Source organism: Ricinus communis, chromosome 7, assembly GCF_019578655.1.
Source record: "Ricinus communis isolate WT05 ecotype wild-type chromosome 7, ASM1957865v1, whole genome shotgun sequence".
Lineage (NCBI taxonomy): Eukaryota > Viridiplantae > Streptophyta > Magnoliopsida > Malpighiales > Euphorbiaceae > Ricinus > Ricinus communis.
This window is the reverse complement of record NC_063262.1, coordinates 3,045,566-3,067,324: the sequence shown is the minus strand read 5'-3', so window position 1 is coordinate 3,067,324 and position 21,759 is coordinate 3,045,566. Positions and strand designations below refer to the sequence as shown.

The following is a 21,759-nucleotide window of genomic DNA, read 5'->3' as shown; positions in this document are numbered from 1 at the left end:
ACAGAATTAGCACTAGTTGCTGCAATATGAGAAGGGCAGTCCCATTGGCATGTATACAACATGCCCATTAGCCGTCTACCAGCGTGCTCCATTAGGATTATGACAGGCCGATAAGGGTGCCATCGCCTAGCCCATGGGCGTGCATGACCCATTATGGGTAGGGAAACGAGCATAGTTCGTATGATAGTTGTTTGTTCAGAGGGAAAGTGTATGTTACCTGGGAAACTACAGTCATAACTAGAAATTATTTGTATATGAGCTGTACTATTTAATACAGATTTAGCTTTTTGTTTTTTATTAACCTTATTTAATTCTTGGAGAAACATTATGGACAAGCTGGTAGTCTGGTACAAAGATTTGTGACTGCATTTTGGCTGCAAATGCATTCATGCTTAATCAAATTTTTTTTTTTTGGTCCAATAAAACGATTGATTAAAAAGGAGGAACATCATGTACAAGAACGTCCACAAACTCAGGGGGAGGATTAGTCAGCCAAGCAAAGGGGAGACTCCTCTTAGCTAGTCTAGAAACAAGCCATCTAGCTGACAGATTTTTTGAATTATGAACAAAACAAACATTAACATCCCCAAAAAGGAGTCTCTCTCTATTTGTCAAGCAATCAATTGCTGAGACTAAAGCTTCAACTTGAATCAATCACAATAATTATGTCCTTGGCTAAAATACTGAAACCCCCCCAACAGTTAAATGCAGTTTTAACTTCAGTCCTTTCATAAGTATATAAGTATAATAAGACCCTTTCCTCCTTTTTCTTTTCTTCTTTCTTTTGGTTCTTTTATTTCTTGTTATCTTCTCCATATTATTTGATTCAAGGGCACAATAATTCACATTACCGACAGCAATAATTAAAAAGAAAAAAACGGATCAGAAAGAAACAGATAATCTAACCAAAAGACAATATTAATTATTTTCTTATGTTGTACCAAAAAGGGAAAATGCTAATCACAACAAAAACGTTTTTCAATTTTCAAATGTAAACATTGTCTATCCTGAAGGGCTCCATAAAACCCATAGACACTGAATTCACTAAGGTAGCATGAGAATTAGGGCCCCCCCTCCTCTTTAACTTTTCGAACGGATAAGCAATAAAGAGACACAACTTCTTCTTCTTCTTCTTCTTTTTCTTTTTTTGCAAAAAACAACACAACTTTTAGTCTCCAATTTGGACTAGCCATTTACATACTTCATGTAGAGTAATTAATAATAGTCAATCACAGGTTTATCGTTGACAAAAGAGAAAAAGATGAGAAACAAAATTGAAAAGTAGGTTTTGGGGTAGGCTGAGAAATGAGTGGAACATCACCAAAAAGTGAAAAAGACTATATTAAAAAAGACCTATAATCTATCTTATGCTTGCACTCAAGAAATTATTATACTAAAAACCCATCACCCATCTGTCCTTAAATTCTCCATCTTAATTGGTTGTTCTTATTATACATACTTCTTTATTCTTCTCCTGATGACTTGGTAGAAAATTGTAATATATCTTGGTATGTAGTAGGTGGCTTCCTTACCATTATTATGAAGCATCCTTGATCTATCCATCCAAGTGTTTTGCACAATCCTGCCAAGTCAAGTCAAGTCAATTAAGTAATTATTATTAAATTAATTGTAATATGCATGTGAAAGTGAAGTTCTTTATTATCACTAATACTATTTCTTTAAGCAAAAAGTACACATTTTTTAATTATTATTTCTTATTTAAGAAAAAGATTTCACATGCTAAAATTATACCTCACAGGCCTTAAAAGTCTTTTTTGTTGAGAATTGACGTCAAAAGTTATTAGTTAATGGGAACCTATTAATTAATATATCCTATTTCAAGTCATCATCATGTTATAGAGGTAAATTTTAAAAGAGAAATTAACCTACCTAGACTTATAGTAATCAGGTAATTAGTTACATCATCCATCTTTTTCTCCTTGTATATAAGAACATTCTAAGAGTTGAGCTGAAGCAGTACTCTAACAAGAAAAGCAAAAGCTCTCCGTCTCCTCCCTTTTTAGCCATTTTTTAATTAAGTTGGAGTGTAACAATGGATTGTGACAAAGGGTTTTCAAGTAGCCATATGATCCTGAAGCCAGAAGAAGTAAACTTGTTTGATCTCATTCACATCTTATTTTCTACTGATCTTAGAAAGAGAAGGTTCGTCGACAGTGCTAAGGCGACAGAGGAGAGTTTCGAGCGACGATGGATCATCTTTATTTCCATAGTAGTTCAAAAGATGTTGCAGGTCTTCTCAAAACCATTGGCATTTGTTGGTTCGCTGTCTGAGATGTGGCTTAACCTGTTGTCTATTAACGGAAACTTCTTCAAGCTCTCGTTCAATTTCTTGAGAGGTCAGTCCTTTTCTTCGTTTCCTTATTTTCTTAATAATAACTCTTTTTTTAATTAAAAGTTAGATTTTTCTGAAATTAGTATGTGGTGATAAATAGTAATCCTCTTGGACAATTCTTTTATATATATATATATATATATATATAAATAAGTGTATTATATTTTGAAATTGGATTTTAATTTTTTAAATTTAATAAATATATATTAATTATCTATAATTCTAGTGTATTGGTGGGGACATATACCTAGACTAGGTAATAATTTTTTATCTTTAAATGCACTATTAGGTAAACTTGTACTATCAAATTATTTATAGAGACTTGTCACATTACTTAAGTAATAATTTTTAAGTATTTTTTTAATTAGATATATATAGCCAAGTTTTAGAAATTATCTCAAAGTGTTATTTATTTTATTAAATATATATTTAATAAATAATACGATTCATAGAGTCTATTTAAAAAAATTTCCTTTAATTTAATAATTTGAATCATAAAATCGGTAATTAAGGACAAAAAGAAGAAAGAAAAAACTGCTACGTGTTTTTATTATTATTAAGATAGTATATATGCTTTGTGTATATGAGTTAAGCTAAGGTATAATAGGGATATAATCTCTTCATTTTCTAGACCATACATTTGTTTTTTCCCATTGGAAAGGAGGCAAATGCCTAGAAACAGATTATGAAGCACACATGTGTTTCAACAGGCTTCCAACATCTGATCAGAGGCTTTCAACTACTTTATGGAATATTTATCATTTATAATATTTAAGAGTGTATCTTTTTGGTAAGATTATTCATATTAATGCAGCTGGAATGTCTCTGACATTCATCAGATCATATTTCAACAAAGAAAAACAATCATTCCAATTTGTTAAATACAGCTAGTTTTAACATTTTCCCAAGAAAAAAATCTTAATGTTGACAGATTGATTTTCTTGGTTTATACACCTCTAACCACTCTTTCTATTTACAGGTTTATGTTGATTATAGTGTAGAGTAATTATTTATGGGTAATTCATACAGTTGTAATTGTTAATTTAGGTGTTAGTGTACAATTAATTATATATTATGGTTTCGTCTGAGGCCAATTATTTATTTGTTTTATTGTGTTTAAAAAAAATTGAAGTGAAAGAAATTGTCAATCTCTAATATTCTCTATAACCATAAAGAATGCAATAAAAGAAAAAGGATAAAGGAGTAGAAAATTTGTGGAGCCTCTTGGTGAGTGAAAAAAGAGAGTGGAAATAGTAGGACCTAAATTGTCATGCCTTATTTAAGGGGCCAACCTGCTCCCTCCCAAGCTCAATTACCCTTGTCCTACAAATTAATACAGCTCAACCTGGACCCTTAATGATTCCTAACACCATATCCATATCTCCAAAGAAGATCCTCAAGCAATCATGGTCCATTTTGGCTAGCTAGCTCTAAAGAAAAAGAATGGTTTATTTCCATCTACAGTAGTAGAAAATACTGTGAAAGAGAATTAATGCCCTCTCTCTCTATATATATATATTGATTTTCTAGTTGATTTCCACTAAATGGTGATGGGTTACTGTGGTGTTTAGGGAAGGTAGTAATTCCTGATAGAACATCAGCAAATTTCACTTCTTTCATTGGAAATTTTGACAAGCGACTTGAGTTGGACACCAACATTAAACGAGGAGATAAAAGATACCATGCTGCACTTTCTATGATGGCATCTAAAGCTTCCTATGAGAATAAGGCCTACCTTGAAACCATAGTCAATGACCATTGGAAGGTATAGTAGAAGGACCAATTCTCTTCTTTATCTTATAATTATTAGGTAGCATATGATGATGATTATGGTATATTAAATTTATTTTACCTTTAAAAACCGCTCAACTATTGTCTTAATTATCAGCGTTTACTAATTAAACATATTAAACCTTTGTAACTCTTATATATGCAGATGGAGTTCTTGGGATTTTATGACTACTGGAATGGTACGTTAAGAAGCAATCTGACAAATTCAAATTCTATATTCTCCATGTTGTGTATATTTTAACGTGCCTAATTATAGTATAAAATCAGATAGTCAACTAATTAATTAATTGAAAACGAATGCTACTTGGAGCAGATTATCAAGATAAAGCGACTACTCAAGCCTTCCTATTTCGTGACAAAACCGATGAACATGACACCATAGTTGTAGCCTTTAGAGGAACTGAACCATTCGACGCAGATGCTTGGTGTTCCGATTTCGACATCTCTTGGTATGAACTTGAAGGAATAGGAAAGATACATGGAGGTTTTATGAAAGCTCTAGGGTTACAGAAAAACATCGGTTGGCCTAAGGAAGAAATTAATAAAAATGATAGTAGAAAGGCACCCTTGGCCTACTATGGAATTAGAGAAAGGTTGAGAGAATTAATGTCCCAAAATGATAAAGCAAAGTATATATTGACTGGCCATAGTTTAGGTGGGGCACTGGCGATTCTGTTTCCAGCAGTCTTGGCATTTCATGAAGAGAAGATGTTGTTGGAAAGACTGGAAGGAGTGTATACATTTGGGCAGCCTAGGGTTGGTGATGAAAGTTTTGGAAAATACATGGAGAATTATAAGTTAAAAGAGAATGGTATACTTTATTATAGATTTGTTTACAGTAATGACATGGTTCCTAGGTTGCCTTATGATGATTCTGCACTCATGTTCAAGCATTTTGGGACTTGCATTTACTATAACAGGCACTACAAAGCCAAGGTATGCATCTCTTCTCTTTCAAAATAAACATGCACCTTAAATTATATCTATCTGTCTTTTATTTTTTTTTTTTTTATTTGCTAGGAGCTCAATAATATCTATTTTTTTAATTAAGTAGACAAAGTGAATATCATATATTTTAATTTGAATAATTACTTAGTCCAGGATAAACTTGGTTTGCATAGGCCTTACTCTTTCCAATTCTTAATGGTCTATATTACAAGGTGGATATTTGACCTTTAAATTATATTAGTCTAATAACTTGTTTATATTTAATTTAATGTCTTAGCAAAGATGATAATTTGTCTTGCATTATTTTATTGTGTTAAAGCAAACATATATTTAAGAATTTAAAATCCAACAATTCCTGAAATTTTCAAATTAGAACATCTAATAATATTACTTTTTTCTTTTTATATCCTTAATTATGTCACCGGCAGAGGACAAATTCCCAAGTTGCAATTTGGACTAGATAAATATATCATACAACACATTTGATAGTTGACAATTATTTAATGAATCAGTATCATAATTTGGGATAGTTTGATAGGCTTGGCTCCTTGCATCAGCTTGTTATTTAGTCAATTAGAAAAAGACAATATATTTTTTTATTTACAACTCGTTTCATACTTCAAATAATTAATTACAGTTATCACTAAATTTAGTAATTTTAGGTGTAACCTTAAATTAAAATATAAATCCTGCAGTTCAAATGGATCCAACCAATTAGGTGTAAAGTTAGATTCAATTTTTAAATACAGCTAGCTCTTATATAAAAACATATATATATAAACTTAAGTCAAATCATATGAGAATAATGACATAAATACGTATAAAATATAAAATATTAATTCAAGAAATCTGCTTGATGATAAAAATGACTAATGAATCAATTATATTTCTTTATTTGTTTGTTGTGTAATTATTAATTATTCCTGTGAATTGAAAATGTAGGTTGTTCCAGAAGAACCAAACAAGAATTACTTCTCACCATTCGGGGCAATAACCATGATGATAAATGCATTTATGGAGCTAGTAAGAAGCTTCACTATTATTCACAGCAAAGGTCCTGATTATAGAGAATGTTGGTTCATGAGAATGTTTAGGATAATTGGATTGGTGATTCCTGGCGTGCCTGCCCATTGCCCTCAGGATTATGTTAATGCGACTCGCCTTGGTTCACCAGATGTATTTTTTCCTCCTCAACAATCATGAAACATGCTGCACTTGAGTGAATTTTAGGTGCGACCCGAGTCTTTCGTTTTTCAGAGTAGAAGTAAAAAAACAGTATGACAGGTTGATTAATTGTGTGCTATATAATCTAAGTTTGCACATGCGAGATAGTAATGATTTTTTCTAATTTAATTAAAGTCTTGAGTTCAAATTTTAAATATACAGTTGCGTTAAAATTTTTAAGGGAGTGTTTTACCATCTGTAAAGGCTCTACTCGATACGTTTTAAATTAATTATATATATATATATACTAAAAAAATTAATGAGTGAAACATATTTATCAATTATTTATTGTTACACTTAAATTATATTTTGCTGCTTATTTATTTGTTGTAGTTGTAAGGAGAGTATAAGTCAAGGGTAGTTTAGTCTTTCTATATTGAGTTATATAGTTAGTTACAGAGCTGTTATATAGATGGTTAAGATAATTGTTAGTAAGTTAAAGTATTCTATTTTTGTATATAATTAAGATTGGTAGCTTATCTTCTCATTATGAACTTTATAGTTTTTCTTAATACACAGAACATTTTCTCCTAATATAGTATGAGTGAATCTAGTCCGATTTTATAATTTTATAATTTTTTGTTTGGATGTTCAGCCTTAGTACGCCAGTGTTGCTACTGCATTTTAATTTAATTTCAAACTTCAACAAAAGAATTTTAATTTCAAATGACAAATGCACGTCAAAATTAAGTTCTAGATACACTTAAGAGGGAATATTAGAAACCCCATATTGCTAAAAAGTAAGAACTATATAAACAACTTAGAAGTGTTAAGATGTGCTTAGCCTATGCATAGTTTCCTTCCCCTCGTCCATAATTCAAGAAAAGAAAAATTCAACAAATTAAATGGTTAAATCTGCTCATTTTAGCATTGCTTAAATGGGAGTCCGAACAATGCTCATCCTTTGAGGACTGAATAGTTTTCAGCTGCTCTCTCAAACCTATGTTAAACATCTAGGGTTTTATTTTATTTTATTTAATTAAGGTATTTAGAAAAGAATTCTCAATTTAGGGTAAAATTAAAAAATATATATTTTTAGAATAGTTTGAGAAGTAATTTTCAATTTGTGATGGTTTTTGAAAAAATGGACAATGTCCAGTAGTTGGATTGCAGTCCACCGCTCCAATAGATGGATAGAAAAAAAGAGAATAAAACCTATCCGGTATTTGAATTGGTGAATAGCGATGGAATTTAGAAAAAGAAAATACGTCTATCAATTCAAATAGTGCACAGATATGAAATTTAAAAAAAGAAAAATGCATGCACAACTACACACTTGCACACACCCTGAAAAAATAAAAATAAAAAGTTGGTCATGTCCGCCTATAGGACTGAGGAACAGGTTTGTCCACCAATTTTATAAGAAAATAGGACCAGCTTTTTAATTTTTTTTTTCGGAATTTGATCACTGTCTTAAATTGGTATTATTTTCTTCAAACCACCTTAGATTAATAATTTCACAATTTTCCATCCTAAATTGTGTAATTCTTTTTCTTGACTGCATTAAAGTAAGAAAAACCCCAAACACCCACGTATGGTTTTCATTCATTCATACTCTAATCGTTTCAAAGGCAAGAAGTGTTCATATCCGAATTACATGATTCCGTGATGGATTTCAAGTCAGCAAAAAATGCATTCTCTTACGGACGTAATCAAGTTTGTATGCTCAACCAACTGCTCATCTGCTAATAAGAGCGAAAGCACGTTACCTAAATTGCATCTGTAGCAGAGTGAAGAAGTTACATATATGAGTTGGATAAGGATAGATTTAAGAATAAATCCACGGCTTTAAATTATTTATATTCCTGCACTTCCATGCAAAGTATAGCTTGGAGGCCAATTGCTAGCTTTCCCTCAGTGTCACACTTGGCATCTTATTCTATTTTTGACCCCCAAAAGAAAAGGAACCCATCAGAATTAATGGGAATTTCCAAATCTACACGTCCAAGCTATTGGCAAATGGCACTGGTCCTTGCCATTTTTTCACTGTATAAGGAAAACAAAAGAAAAACCATTTATTTTCTTTGTATGTGCATAATAATTAGCTATGAATTCTTACAACTTCTCTGAGAATTATATGATACTGAGACCAGAAGATGTGAGATTTTTCGACATTTTTCGGGTCTTATGGAGCGATGAAATCGAGAAGAAAGCATTCGTGGATTATCCAAATGGAAAGGAAGAAAATCTTAATAGAAGATGGCGTATATTTCTATCCCTCCTGGCACAAAAGATCTTGCAGTTGGCTGCCAAGCCAGTGTCATGGTTTGGATCGAAGTTCGAACTGTGGCTCAACCTTATATCTTGTAATCATGACATTTTTATGCTCTTGTACAATGCTCTCCGAGGTACTGCTCCATCTACTCTTCTCCACATATTCACTAAATTAACTTACAAGGATGTAATAAAAGGCGTGACATGAAAAATGAATGAATCATGTACAGGTAAGGTGGTTTTACCTGTGAAAGAATCAGGAACATTCTTGTCGATTCTTGGACATATGGACAAGCGTATCCACTTGGACAAGAATATCAAACCTGATAACTGCAGATACTACAGTGCGCTCTCTGTAATGGCAGCTAAGATATCATATGAGAATCAAGCCTTTGTCGAAAATGTAGTCAGAAATCACTGGAATGTAAAGATTTTAATTCCTGAAACCTATAAATATAGTTCTTTCCTACTTTTATCATCCTTCTCAAGATATTTTATTGTTTGCAATTTGGTGCAGATGGAATTAATTGGACACTACGATTTTTGGAATGGTATGATTTCAGTTTGATGAATTTATATTATACTGTAATTACATTTCTCTAGTAATCTATGAAATCAAAAGTAGTGGATGCATCCTCTCTTACCCCTATTTCTAGCCCTTCAAATATAACAGGACGTTATTATAAATATATATTTTGCAGATTTTCAAAGAAAATGTACAACACGAGCCATAATGCTTCATGATAAAAATGCAGAACCTGATATAATTGTTGTGGCCTTTAGAGGCACCGAACCCTTCGACACAGATGAGTGGTGTACTGATTGTGATGTCTCCTGGTATGAGCTTCAAGGCATGGGAAAAATTCATGGCGGGTTCATGAAAGCATTAGGCTTATTAATGCACGAAGGGTGGCCAAAAGATTTTGAACAAGATCAAAACCGTCCAATAGCTTACTACACCATAAGGGAGAAACTGAAACAACTTATGCAACAAAGTGATCGAACAAAGTTCATATTAACTGGCCATAGTATGGGCGGGGCACTTGCGATTCTCTTCCCAGCCGTTCTAGCAATGCACGAGCAGACAGATTTATTAGAAAGATTGGAAGGTGTATATACATTTGGACAGCCTAGAGTTGGAGATGAGGAGTTCAAGAGATTTATGAAATTTCAACTGTTAACCTACGGGTTTACATATTTGAGGTTTGTTTATTGCAATGACGTTGTTCCAAGATTGCCTACTGATGATTCAACATTTTTGTTCAAGCACTTTGGGACATGTATCTACTATGACAGCTGCTACAAAGGCAAGGTAATACATATATATACCAATCATTTCCCATATATATATATATATTTATATATAGCACTCTCTGCTCTTTCCCGAGTACATTGAGAAGCTGTAGCAGAGTTCAAAATTTGCACTTATTTACGCAGATTATTCCAGAAGAACCATACAAGAATTATGTATCGCCATTTGCACCGTTACCCAGGTTTGTAAATGCTGTGTGGGAGCTATTAAGAAGCTTCATTATGCCATACATGAAGGGACCAGATTATGCAGAAGGTTGGTTTCTTAAAATCATTAGATGGTATGGACTTATAATGCCTGGTCTTGCAGCTCATAATCCACAAGATTATGTTAACATGACTCGTCTGGGATCTGATTCCTTGTATTTTCGAGTTCGAGAACAAAATTTTAGGAGTGTCTCAGATTTTGGTATAGCAAAATGATGGTCAACACTAAATACTAATTACTTATGGGAGTTATATCATGTAGATGTTCTTAGCGCCAATTAATATTTGTATCTACTAATTCTTATCTTGAAAATGGATTTGATTAATTGTGTTATTATTATTGTGTTCGCGAAAAACTTATTATTGTTATTATAGTAATGTTTAACATATATTTTCTTTTTCTATGTAGTACTCTCCTCACCTTTTAAACAATGTTTGAATTTGAGTATGTTTTTCTTACATGCTATTTCTATTAATAAGTATTGTATTACAAGATCAAAACAACAATTAGTAGAATAATATATAAACTGATAAATTATTTAAGGTAATATCGACTGATTATTTATTATTCTATCAAGACTCTAAATTTATAATTATTTTAAAATTATACTATAGTAATATTTTATTATTACCATCATCGTGGAAGGTGATGGTTTCCTTGTCAAATGGCCTTTAATAAGACAACTATTTTTTTCATTGTCAAATTGCCTTTAATAAAACAACTATTTTTAAAACGGTTTAAAATGAGTTTTATATATGAAATGTAATTTTGATTAATAACGATATCGTAACATATCTTTATATTATAATCAGTTGATTGTAATTACGTCATTATTTAAAATTTTAATATTTTACTATATCCTTTTAATTGATTTTTAAAATCATTCATTTGTTTACTTTCAATAATATAATTTTATTATTGTTAAAATAATTGATGTAATTTATTATTGTTATTAAGGCAGACACTCATTTAATTTAACTGGTACCAAAAAATGAATGATTAATTGAAAATTAAGAATACTCACTTTTTGAAAATAAATACTAAAATAATATAAATATATTTATCTAGAGTTAGTATATATCTTCATTTATACACCAAACCAATAAATAATTGATATATATTAATCGATTTGAGAGAGATTTTTATCTAGATTTAGTGTGTATACCATAATTAATAAAAATGTGATACATACATAAAAATATTTTATACTTTTAGTAGTAGATGATTAACAGATACTTCATAATTTAAAATTAATGAAAATGTGTCAATTATCTATTATTTTAGTATATAGATATGTCATTGTATATAAGTGGAAATATATACTAAAGCTAGATAATAATTTCTTTTTTAATTTTTAATAATAGAATATATGTTAATTATTTAATATCAAAATATAACATATTTATATATAAATATTATTTTTTATTAATTCTATTATACATATTAAATTCATCCATATCTCCAAGATAAGACAGCTTTTACAGAAAGATTGGAGTGTTATGGCGTGTCATGCTAGATAATAACTTTTTTTAATTTTTAATAATAGAATATATGTTAATTATTTAATATCAAAATATAATATATTTATATATAAATATAAATTTTTATTAATTATATTATACATATTAAATTCATCCATATCTTAAAGATAAGATAGCTTTTGCAGAAAGATTGGAGTGTTAGGCGTGTCATACTTTTTGGAGATCCAACTTTTGTTGTGGATTAATATTGGCTTGCTCCCTTTGTTCACTCTCTCTCTCTCTCTCTCTCTCTCTCTCTCTCTCTTAATGGGATTAATCTTTGGCTGAACCACGGTTCCTCTTGCTGAAGTTCTCTGGGTTCATCCCTCTTTTTATAAAAAGAAAATGGATTGGCTCGTAGTTCTGAAAATTGAGAAATCTTAAATTTGAGATTTTTCTTCATTATTTATCTATTATTAATTAAGAATGTATATGAGATTATTGTTTATTATTGAAAAAATAAATTTAATATTTTATGTTTAATATAATAATTTTTCTATGAATTACTTTTTTCAAAATTATTTTTTAAAAAAATCAATTAATCTGTTTTCAGCCAAAATAACTTCTAAAACTTGAAAAACAATATAATTTAAAAATTAAAATTAGAAAATGTCAAACACACCCTGAATATTACATAATTATTACTTTTTATTTTAATTATAAATATTTTCAATTTCTAAAACTTAAATTATTGACATACATTATAAAATTCTATATATCAATTTTTACATATAGATTGAGATCATTTTTATATTAATATTAATATGATAAGTTATATTTATGTAATATTGATTATTGAGTTCAAAATTAATAATTCAGATTTATTATTTAATAATGAGTATATATTTCTTCAATTTAAAATTAAATCTTTAATTAAAGTTCAATATTTTACTTTAAAATAATAACCTTTTATAAGAATTTAAATATAATAAATTAAAATTACAAATATGATATCATTGGCACCAATTATTTATTCGCTTGTTTGACAAAAAGAAAAAGAAAACTTGGCAATTTGTGAAATAAAAATATGTTGATCGCGGACAAAGCCAATTGGGCCAGGATCAGCCCATCCGGATTTTGCTGAGGTCGCACCTGCCAATAAAGCCGCAAGTAGAGAGGAAGAAGCAGGTGCTAAACGGTTTTGGCGCGTGGGAGCGAGCTATAGAGAGAGCTTTGGTAGGTATAATAATAAGCGAGCGAGAGGGAGGGAGAAATCTGAGTTAGGGTTTTTTGAATTTCCCCGAAAGGTCAGTGAGTGTCGTAAACAATTTAACCTGATTATCAAATTCAATTGTCAATTTTTGTGTTTGTTGTTTTGCTGTTTAATTTGAATGATAGAGGAATAAAAAGAAAATGGTGAGTTTGATATGGTATTTGATGATGTATGTATGTGAGAAAGAGATGTGCTTGTCATTTGCAGGGAGAGATAGAGAGAGTGTTGTGAGTCTTGGAGAGCTAAGAGAGCGATTTCGATTCTTCGATTTGAGTGTTGTTAGGGTTTCTCCATCTCCATCTCTGTTTGGCTTTTTAGCTCACATTTCTTCGCCTTTTTCATGGACCGAAAGCTTGTGGTTAGTTTTTATTATTGTTTTTATCATCGCCGTCATCATCATCATTTCTTTTCATTTTGCCAAAAAAGTTTATCTTCTATTTATTTATTTGTTTATTTATTAGGAAATTTTGTGAATTTGATCATATGCAATTGAATTTATAGGTTCTGGGTATTCCGTGGGAGGTGGATACAGAAGGCTTGAGAGAATACATGACCAAATTTGGAGAATTGGATGATTGTATTGTCATGAAGGTTTGTCCTTTTTGTCCTATTTTTGTTTGCCTTTTCTTTAGAAAAGAAAAATATTCAATCTTTCTTGCTGAAAATTGTTTGGTTGTTATGCCCTTTTTGTTTTGTCTTGTTCTGTGCTCTGCCTGGACTTGATTCAAGGGCTGCTTTCTACTCTGGTTTTAATTCTGTTTGGCTAAATTTCTGCATTCTTGCTTTATGTTATGTCTCTCAGTAATAGATATTCAAGGTTCAAACACTTAAGTTGCATGTTAGCTAAGATGTTTGCTATGTTAAAATGGTTAAAGTACAATTGAGTTTTGTTGCAGAAGATATATAATTTTCATATATACATAATTTTAATGATTACCCTTTTACTTCAAGGGGCTGTTTCTGCTAACAGCACATAAATAAAAATATTTTCTAATGCTGGATAAGTTTCACACAAAGTACTTAGTTTTTGTCTGCATCCCATTTAATTTAGTCTCACTTTATTACTCTGTAGAATTGTGGGAGTGGATTTATTTTCATTACTGAAACTATGTTTCTAATTACCCCCTGAATCACTTTAATCAGTAGCCTTTCTTGTTTTACCAAATAGTTGGTAGATGATTAGTTTTTAACACATTATAAGCTGAGTAGCTATCAGTTTAGTTGAGAAAAACTATAGTGAGATGTTAATTTTGAGATTGACATTTGATAAAACTTCAGGTGCAAAAGTAATTGCTAATGCAGTATTTTATATGTTTAGGCTATAATATGCAATTTTTTATTTTTTGTGTCAACTATCAGCTTATTTTGAATTGACTTGTGGGATTTAGACATTCTGGCGGCTCCATTCTCATCACTACTATGGAATCCTTAAAATTAGATTTTTCCTTTGTCCTCTGACTCTGGATAAGTTTTTGATATCTTTTCATTTTACTCTTTTTCATGTTTTAGGAGAGGTCATCAGGTCGTTCTCGTGGTTTTGGATATGTAACATTTGCATCTGCTGAAGATGCAAAGGTAACAGAAAAATGGAGTTTATTGACCTTTAAGCTTTGCTTTTCTGTTTATCTTTCAATTTACAGTGTATAGCTTAAATAACCTTTTCTGTTTTACATTTTGTTGGCCACAGAGTGCATTATCAAGTGAACACTTTCTTGGAAACAGAATGCTCGAAGTTAAAGTGGCCACACCAAAGGTTGTGCCTTACAAATTCTGATTAGATTTTTAGTCCCCTTCTTTTCTAATCTATATTTTTTGAAGCTATTTCACTCTGTTCTCTATAATTTGTTTCCTATTGTAATATGGGAGCATCTGGGAGTAAGGGTTTCACTTGTGTATTTCTTTGTTTCTATTTATTTTTTTAGCAGGAGGAAATGAGAGCACCTGCAAAGAAAGTGACAAGGATATTTGTCGCAAGGATTCCACCCTCTGTTACTGAAACAACCTTCCGCAGGTATTTGAGTACCGCTTAGTGTTATTTTTTTTTCTTTTGTTATCTAAACACTGTTCATGGACTATGGTGTGGAATAACACACTTCATGGGTTTTGCAGTCATTTTGAGAAATATGGTGAAATAATTGATCTATACATGCCGAAGGTGAGCTCATCACTTGTATGTGTGCTGCATCTCCATATTTTATATGTAAAATTACTCATATTTTATTACTCTTGTAAATCGCTTATGCATAGAGACATAATTGTTGTTGTTCCATTAGTCGGAACTATTAAAAATCAAAGGAGATTCTATGCAGGATCATAGCTCAAAAGCACATCGTGGGATTGGGTTTATCACATTTGCCAGTGCAGGTATGTCCTTCTAGTTATTTGTGTTGCAATTTTCAAGTAATGTGTCTTGGTGGACTGCTAGCACTATGTTTTAACAGACACGTGAATGAATTAGCACGCACATGCTTAGTCTGGCGGTAGGTGCTTATTTCAATTTTAGTAAGGTCTTATGTTTGAGTCCCCTTCCCTTATTTATATTTAGAAAAAAGAAAACACATGGATTTATGTTGTATATGCATATCCAGGGCTTCAACATGTTTATGTTCCTGCCATTCTGTTCTTGTCAGGCACGAGCCCATTGGTCTCTTATTTACATGCTTCATACTTTGAACATTAAAAGTGCTTGATCACTTGCCTTCTAAGTTATGTATTTCTTGCTTTACATAGTCCTTCCACCTGTTAATGTATAACTGTCAAATGACTTTTCTGAATATGCTTTGTTTTTATCCAGTTTCTTTTCCTTTTCTTTTATTGTTTTTTAATTTCATAGCATTTTTATTTGTTAAGAACTCGAAATACTAATTGACTGAAATTTTCTGTCATATATGCCTAGTCTAAGTGTCAAAATTCTCTAGTGAAAATGATTATCCCTGTATGCTACAGATTCTGTAGATAGTTTGATGGCTGATACTCATGAATTGGGAGGTTCAACTGTAGTTGTTGATCGAGCAACACCTAAAGTAAGTTGTAGAAGAGCCGTTTCAACTTGGATTATTATTAATTATTATTTATCTTCTTGATGAAAGTCCCTCCTAAATTGGCTTTAATGTCAATCTATTTAGTGCGTAATTTGTGATTTTCATTTCCTAGTAAAGTATAGGCTGAAGGTTAATATCAACTTTATTTAAACATTGCAGGAAGATGATTTCAGGCCAGTAGGAAGGATGGCACATGGTGGATATGGTGCATACAATGCTTATATTTCTGCAGCAACTAGATATGCGGCCCTTGGTGCTCCTACTTTATATGACCATCCTGGTCCAATGTATGGAAGTAAGTACTGCTTCAAGTAGTTATAACTCCTTTATTGGGAACTATTTGGTTCATTTTTAGTTTGCTGCATTAGCAGGGGAACCTGCTCGAGGAGTGGGAAAAAAGATCTTTGTTGGCAGGCTTCCTCAGGAAGCTACTCCTGAAGATTTACGCCAGTATTTCGGTAGATTCGGCCATATATTAGATGTGTATGTTCCCAAGGTAAGATCAGTATTTTCTTGTATGGACGATGGGCAGTTCAAGACGACTAATGAACATGTGAGTGCTTATTGTAGGACCCAAAGAGAACTGGCCATAGAGGTTTTGGATTTGTAACGTTTGCTGAAGAAGGTGTAGCAGATCGTGTTTCTCGAAGGTCCCATGAAATTTGCGGACACCAGGTATTCCATTGAACTTTGTCATTGCTGTTGGGAGGTTCCTCTTGACCATCTACCATAAGATACTTCCATCCAGGAGTTCTTTATGCCTAAGGTCAATATAATATAATAGTTCAGCAATGCATTCATAATTTCTATTACAACTGTTTCCTTGCCACCAATGTTGTCCTCTAAGGAGCATTCCTTTTGGATGTCTTATGATATGTATGTTGAGTGCGTAATATATAGGGACAAGCTTTTAATATACTAAGGAAATTATAAACCTATTAGGATGATGCATGCTGAAATGAGGGGTTATTTTCTTGCAGTTTGAAATCTAAACGTGGAGTGGTTAGTCTTAATTACATGATTTGTTATTCATATTTACTCTTAATTAAAAGTTTTTATATTCAATGGATTGCATTTCTAGAAATGTTATTTCACTTCTGGAGTCTTTTCTTTGTGTCGTATCATAGCAGAGGCTCGTTGTTTTAGGTCTACTTGCCTATTTGTGGGCATAGTGTACACCTCATTCAAGAGCTTTTACCTGTGAAGAAGCATGCTTTAATTATGAAACTGGTGTAATATGTGGAACAGAATCTGTTGAGATTGATTTTGTATGCAGGTTGCAATAGATTCAGCCACACCTATTGATGATGCTGGCCCTAGTGGAAATTTCATGATGAATGCTGCTCCATCATTTGGTGGTTATGGTGGTCCTTTACGCAACTTTGGCAGGATGTATGGGAGCCTGGATTATGATGATGTGAGCATCTGTTCTTCCTTCTGGTTTGTCATCTAGTGGGTTTTATAATAGAATTTCTCATATTAAAATATTTATTTCTTTGCAGTGGGGTTATGGAATGGGGAGTGCAAGACCTTCAAGAGCAGATTGGAGGTATAGGCCATACTAAATTAAGTGTTGTGGCCTTGAAGAACTTGGATTTTGGCTCTGACGTCTTTGTGGTGTCATCAAAATGTGCAGAGTTTGTGATTTGAAAGTTTCTTTTACGCAGTAGAATAAATTTGTAGACAATTTTTGTTTATGTAGTTACGGATAGTGCTAAACACTTTGTACTTTTATTTCCAATGTCAAGCTGTTCGATATATTACTTCTGATGGCCAAATAGGCATGTAGGAATGAACTGAACTGAAATGTTCTGTTTTACCATGTTTGTAAGATATTCATGTTTAAGCATTTTGTAATCAATTGGTTTTTGCATCACAAGCAAAATGTTGCAACTAGTGTTTTAATTACAAAATGCTAGCTTGTGTTCTTGGCTGCAGATTTCTTTCAGTTTGTAGACTGTTCTGTTCCCAAGTGATGCTTTATATACTTGTTTGATTTATTAGATCTCATAATTTACATGGTGATCCATTTGTTAACTACCTGATAATACAAAAAATTTCTAAACTGCAACTAAATAATGGAGCCTAGAAACAGCAGACATACAAAATTGGATCACAGTGCGACACATTACAGAAAGAATTAGGGAGCACGGCAAGTAAAGCAACTGCTCACTGAAGTTAACCGAGTATGCCTATGAAAGAATGAGGCTTTGTGAGATATCTTGGGCGTTTGAGGATCCTGTGTGGTTGGTATTGAGCTTCTCATTTCCTGAGCTTTGATCTGAGCCGTTCTTAACTTGTTCAGAATCTTGTCCATCGATAATGATCTTTTCTTTTCCAGTTTCATCTGCAAATCATGCAGTCATGGTTAGTTAAGACGCAACATTGAAATCTTCTTTCTACATGAGCAGATACAAAGAGATATCCAATGATGCTATTCCAGGATTAAGTAAAATATGAAAAACTTAATTGATAAATTAAGGAAAGATAAGTAAAAAGGCATCTGCAAGCTGCAAGATTTCTTGTAATGCTTTGGCGAAAAAGTGAGAGGAGTGAGAGGAGAGTTGTGGGATGAAAGCATAAGTAAAAGTAGAATTTTTAGAACCATTCCTTCCTAATTCATTTTTCTTGTTACTTTCTTCACCAACTATAACAACCAAATGCGCTATAACCATATTACGGATAAAACCTCAAGCTTTCGTATTGCCGCCTCTGCTTTTGCCTTCTGCAAGTTCTCCCATGCTGTTATCTTGGCTTCCTCTCTTTGCAATCTGCATCAACAATTGGCAACTTTTGGTGATATTATTTTGGCATGAGAGAATCATGTTTCTTTTAGACTGCACGAAGTAAAAGATAATGTCCTTTCCGAGACCTAAACTTCCTTTCTGCATTCATATCAAAATATTGATGGACTAACAGAGGCAAAATACAAAACTTACTTGGAAAATTCTGATGATGCCTCTGAAACGTTCCATAATGAGATGCGAGAGTCTGAAGCATTTTGATTAATGTCCTGAACATCTGGCAATCCTTTCTTACTTCTGCGAGAACCATGCCTTGTGGTCCTGCTAACCAGGGTGGCTCTTTTATCTACCTGCACTTCCCTGATTTCCAATTTAGCAGGATGGTCACTTTGTTCTACGGGAGGGATAGAGGGAGGAGAGGAGGACCTTTCTCTAGGTGATGAGCAGGTGCTACCCTCAGGGCTCATTTGTGTTGCCATATCTCTCCTTGAAATCACGCGAGTGACTGTATTTTCTGCATCATTGATGCCATCAACTTTCTCGTCTGTGCATTGAAATGACGTTGATTCAAACAATACAAGAAATTTAGTTTCTTGAAGGAAAACATATAATAATTGGATAAAAAAAGTTAATAGATAATATAGCAACCATGAAAACGAATTTTGTCCTTATAAGCATCTAGATGAGCTAGTAGCAAACTCAGTATGTCTTCCCAATTGATGCCTGGCATATTCTTCTTAAACACAAATACAAAGTTGCTACAATTGTCTTAAAGAGTTTCACTTAGAGAACATACTGAGAAAGAACATTACATTTTGAGAATTGGTTTAAGTAATTCCTTAAAATTCTCTTTTTTCACCTCGAGTCGTTGAGCTTTATAGCCCATCTCCAATGTTGCAAAGTAGCAACCCTATAGATTTTTATTCAAGTGTAGTTGGGCCACCAACATAGTCTTAAACCAGAATCCCTGTGGTCTTGGAACAGTATCTGATATTAATCTCTCTGCTTTTTTAATAAGTAAAACATGTCTTATCACTGTAATACAGTGAAAGCTAAAATGAAGTTCTAAAATAATTTAATTTAAAAAGCAATAGGGCGACAAAAACAACATTCTAGTGTTCTTCTCAGGCCAGAAAGCAGCGAGTTCTGAAATTAGGCTGTAATGGTATCAGACTGTGCTCTGAACATGGTGATTATAATGTATCTGCTATTAATTTAAAGAATCCTTCTTACCCAAACTCATGTAATCTCAAATAGATCATTCTAATCACAAGCTTAGTAGGTATGTTTTAAAGACTTTAACTGCGCATGGCAACCCAAAATCCCATGAAAAGCATATTTCATGTTATAATCCTTCAATTGATTCAGTGCCTATAAAATGTTAAATTATAGTCAATATGGAGAAAAGGGTAGCGATTATTATACCTTGAGAACTGGGTGATGAACTCTCACTGGGCAAATCTGACCAACCAGGTCCACTAACCGAACGTGCCACAATAGTTTGCCCACCAATCCCACCTCCGTTATAATGAGGAACTAATCCCTTAGGCATCAAAACCCCAGTCGAAAACGGAGAATTAGCAATGAAATTTCTTACAGAGCTACTGTCAACAACCTGCATTGAAGGTGAACAATTCGAGTAGTAAGCAATCCCAGGAGACACAATTGGTCCACTTTTAGATTTTGGACGCCTTTGATGATGTAGACACTGTGAATACTTAGTGACACCATAGCCCAGAACTGGACTACAAATCCATCTTTCTGCGTCTTCCCATTTAGAAGGCATTGTTCTGCCACTATAGAAAGGCGTCAAGGCACTTATATGCCTCCTGCTGCTTCCTGATGGATGCGGTACTCTTTCTGAGCACCATCCTTTTTCTTGAAAGTTACCTGCTCCTGGACTTGGAAATGTACCTAAACTAAGTGAAGAATTTAGATTCTTTCTCATACCCACTAAATTTCTGCACAAATCCTGAAGTGGGTCTTTGCCAGTTTGCTGTAATTCACTTTCCAAGTGAAGATCTTAGGGCTCCTATATCCAAGAAAGTATGTGTTTGATGTGCTAGAACCAAGATAGGTGCAGCTTGTATAATGGAGAAAAGTTTGTTTGCAAGCTAATGTTACTGTTCAAGTACAGCTGTAGTTCTTTCTTTCTTGATTTTACCATTCAGCTTGCACTCTTGATTTGCTAGGAGACAAAGATTGGGTTAAACTGAGTTCTTGGTAGATGATAGTTACAGGTGACAACTCATGAAGGTCAAATCATGGAATAAAGTATTAACGAAGAAGACGAATTTGGCATTGATGGCGATATTGATTAATAATATTTATCGACTCTATCATTTTCTGTTAATTATCTGATCTTTTCATACACCATATTTCACTAGCAAAAACTCTATAGGATAGAAGCCTATTAAAGACATGAACAAGAAAAACCTAGCCGCCACTCCCCTCTTTTATCATTATTATTATTTTTTAGTTTTTCATAAAAGTTTCATTTTCTTATTTTTTATTTACAGATAAAAGAAATATCTCCACAGCTCAAAGAAATCATACAAGTATTTTTTTTATATTTGTTTCAGCTTGTTTCCAAAAGTAAAACAGAAGCTAAAAATAGAAAATAGAACTGATAGCAAACAGATTTGAAGCTTCTATTAATGAATCTTAAAAAATTGAATTTCAGGAATGTATAAGAAAAAGTAAAATCTCTATTATATAGCTTAAGTAACAATTTAATATATTAAAAGAGAAATATAATGATTTGTCTCATATTTCCATTTTCTTTATTATAAAAATTGGGTTGATATGTGTTGAATCTTTGGCTCCCATATATTAAGAGCCATAAGAAGCATTCCATAACAATGAATGTATTTCTTTATCTTCCAAAATGTTATATAGGATCTGTTTATATTTTATTTCAATACGAATTAACATTTTTAAGAGATATAGAATATTTTAAATTATTATTTATTTATAAGAAAATTAAGTTATTATAAATTAAAATTAATAGAATAATAAAGAAGATTAAGTAAATGATAAAAAAAATTAATTTAATCTATTTATTTTAAATTGAAATTATTAATAAAAAATTTTAAATTTGAACTATTGAATATCTCCAACTACTATGCCGAACATCCTTCTAATAAGTGAATAAATTTTTATTTCTTAAATTTTTTTATTATAAAATAAAAA

General features: G+C 32.1%; 4 protein-coding genes across 9 annotated transcripts; 3 read left to right on the top strand and 1 right to left on the bottom strand.

Moving 5' to 3' along the window:
- The first annotated feature begins 2,053 nt into the window (after positions 1–2,053).
- On the top strand, positions 2,054–6,295 carry LOC8262908 (uncharacterized). The gene is made up of 5 exons (NM_001323708.1): positions 2,054–2,357; positions 3,925–4,118; positions 4,290–4,323; positions 4,458–5,080; positions 6,035–6,295. Exons 1-5 carry the CDS (start codon positions 2,054–2,056, stop codon positions 6,293–6,295), a joined length of 1,416 nt encoding a protein of 471 aa, NP_001310637.1.
- A 2,068-nt stretch (positions 6,296–8,363) lies between these two features.
- LOC8262907 (uncharacterized) lies at positions 8,364–10,264 on the top strand. Its single transcript, NM_001323707.1, has 5 exons — positions 8,364–8,664; positions 8,761–8,954; positions 9,048–9,081; positions 9,232–9,842; positions 9,968–10,264. The coding sequence occupies exons 1-5, from the start codon at positions 8,364–8,366 to the stop codon at positions 10,262–10,264; spliced, it is 1,437 nt and encodes a 478-aa protein (NP_001310636.1).
- A 2,336-nt stretch (positions 10,265–12,600) lies between these two features.
- On the top strand, positions 12,601–17,684 carry LOC8262906 (heterogeneous nuclear ribonucleoprotein 1). Of its 6 annotated transcripts, none has more exons than XM_025158148.2 (14): positions 12,602–12,816; positions 12,990–13,140; positions 13,284–13,373; positions 14,292–14,357; positions 14,470–14,535; positions 14,708–14,793; positions 14,892–14,952; positions 15,092–15,146; positions 15,729–15,805; positions 15,983–16,118; positions 16,195–16,319; positions 16,394–16,498; positions 17,100–17,240; positions 17,326–17,684. In XM_025158148.2, the coding sequence occupies exons 2-14, from the start codon at positions 13,123–13,125 to the stop codon at positions 17,386–17,388; spliced, it is 1,089 nt and encodes a 362-aa protein (XP_025013916.1). In that variant the 5' UTR covers positions 12,602–12,816; positions 12,990–13,122; the 3' UTR covers positions 17,389–17,684. The 6 variants fall into 6 exon arrangements, with proteins under 6 accessions (XP_048232686.1, XP_025013916.1, XP_025013914.1 ...); XM_025158146.2 differs by having other exon boundaries at positions 14,705–14,793; XM_015722024.3 differs by having other exon boundaries at positions 12,604–12,816; positions 14,892–14,937.
- Positions 17,685–17,786: 102 nt separating this feature from the next.
- Positions 17,787–20,911, bottom strand: LOC8262905. Its single transcript, XM_002523545.4, has 4 exons — positions 19,993–20,911; positions 18,763–19,111; positions 18,513–18,594; positions 17,787–18,170 (listed from the first exon to the last, which is right to left on the bottom strand). Exons 1-4 carry the CDS (start codon positions 20,513–20,515, stop codon positions 17,964–17,966), a joined length of 1,161 nt encoding a protein of 386 aa, XP_002523591.1. The 5' UTR covers positions 20,516–20,911; the 3' UTR covers positions 17,787–17,963.
- Between the last annotated feature and the right edge of the window lie 848 nt (positions 20,912–21,759).

Excerpts from the sequence above, each read along its gene's own strand:
- LOC8262908 (NM_001323708.1), top strand. The coding sequence starts at position 2,054 with ATGGATTGTGACAAAGGGTTTTCAAGTAGCCATATGATCCTGAAGCCA. Across the intron at positions 2,358-3,924 it reads CTCGTTCAATTTCTTGAGAG|GGAAGGTAGTAATTCCTGAT; the intron begins GTCAGTCCTTTT and ends TGTGGTGTTTAG. Across the intron at positions 4,119-4,289 it reads TAGTCAATGACCATTGGAAG|ATGGAGTTCTTGGGATTTTA; the intron begins GTATAGTAGAAG and ends TTATATATGCAG.
- LOC8262907 (NM_001323707.1), top strand. The coding sequence starts at position 8,364 with ATGAATTCTTACAACTTCTCTGAGAATTATATGATACTGAGACCAGAA. Across the intron at positions 8,665-8,760 it reads CTTGTACAATGCTCTCCGAG|GTAAGGTGGTTTTACCTGTG; the intron begins GTACTGCTCCAT and ends AATCATGTACAG. Across the intron at positions 8,955-9,047 it reads TAGTCAGAAATCACTGGAAT|ATGGAATTAATTGGACACTA; the intron begins GTAAAGATTTTA and ends AATTTGGTGCAG.
- LOC8262906 (XM_025158146.2), top strand. Across the intron at positions 15,147-15,728 it reads TATCACATTTGCCAGTGCAG|ATTCTGTAGATAGTTTGATG; the intron begins GTATGTCCTTCT and ends TGTATGCTACAG. Across the intron at positions 16,320-16,393 it reads TAGATGTGTATGTTCCCAAG|GACCCAAAGAGAACTGGCCA; the intron begins GTAAGATCAGTA and ends TGCTTATTGTAG.
- LOC8262905 (XM_002523545.4), bottom strand. The coding sequence starts at position 20,515 with ATGAGAAAGAATCTAAATTCTTCACTTAGTTTAGGTACATTTCCAAGT. Across the intron at positions 19,112-19,992 it reads TTCATCACCCAGTTCTCAAG|ACGAGAAAGTTGATGGCATC; the intron begins GTATAATAATCG and ends TTCAATGCACAG. Across the intron at positions 18,171-18,512 it reads CGGCAATACGAAAGCTTGAG|ATGAAACTGGAAAAGAAAAG; the intron begins GTTTTATCCGTA and ends CATGATTTGCAG.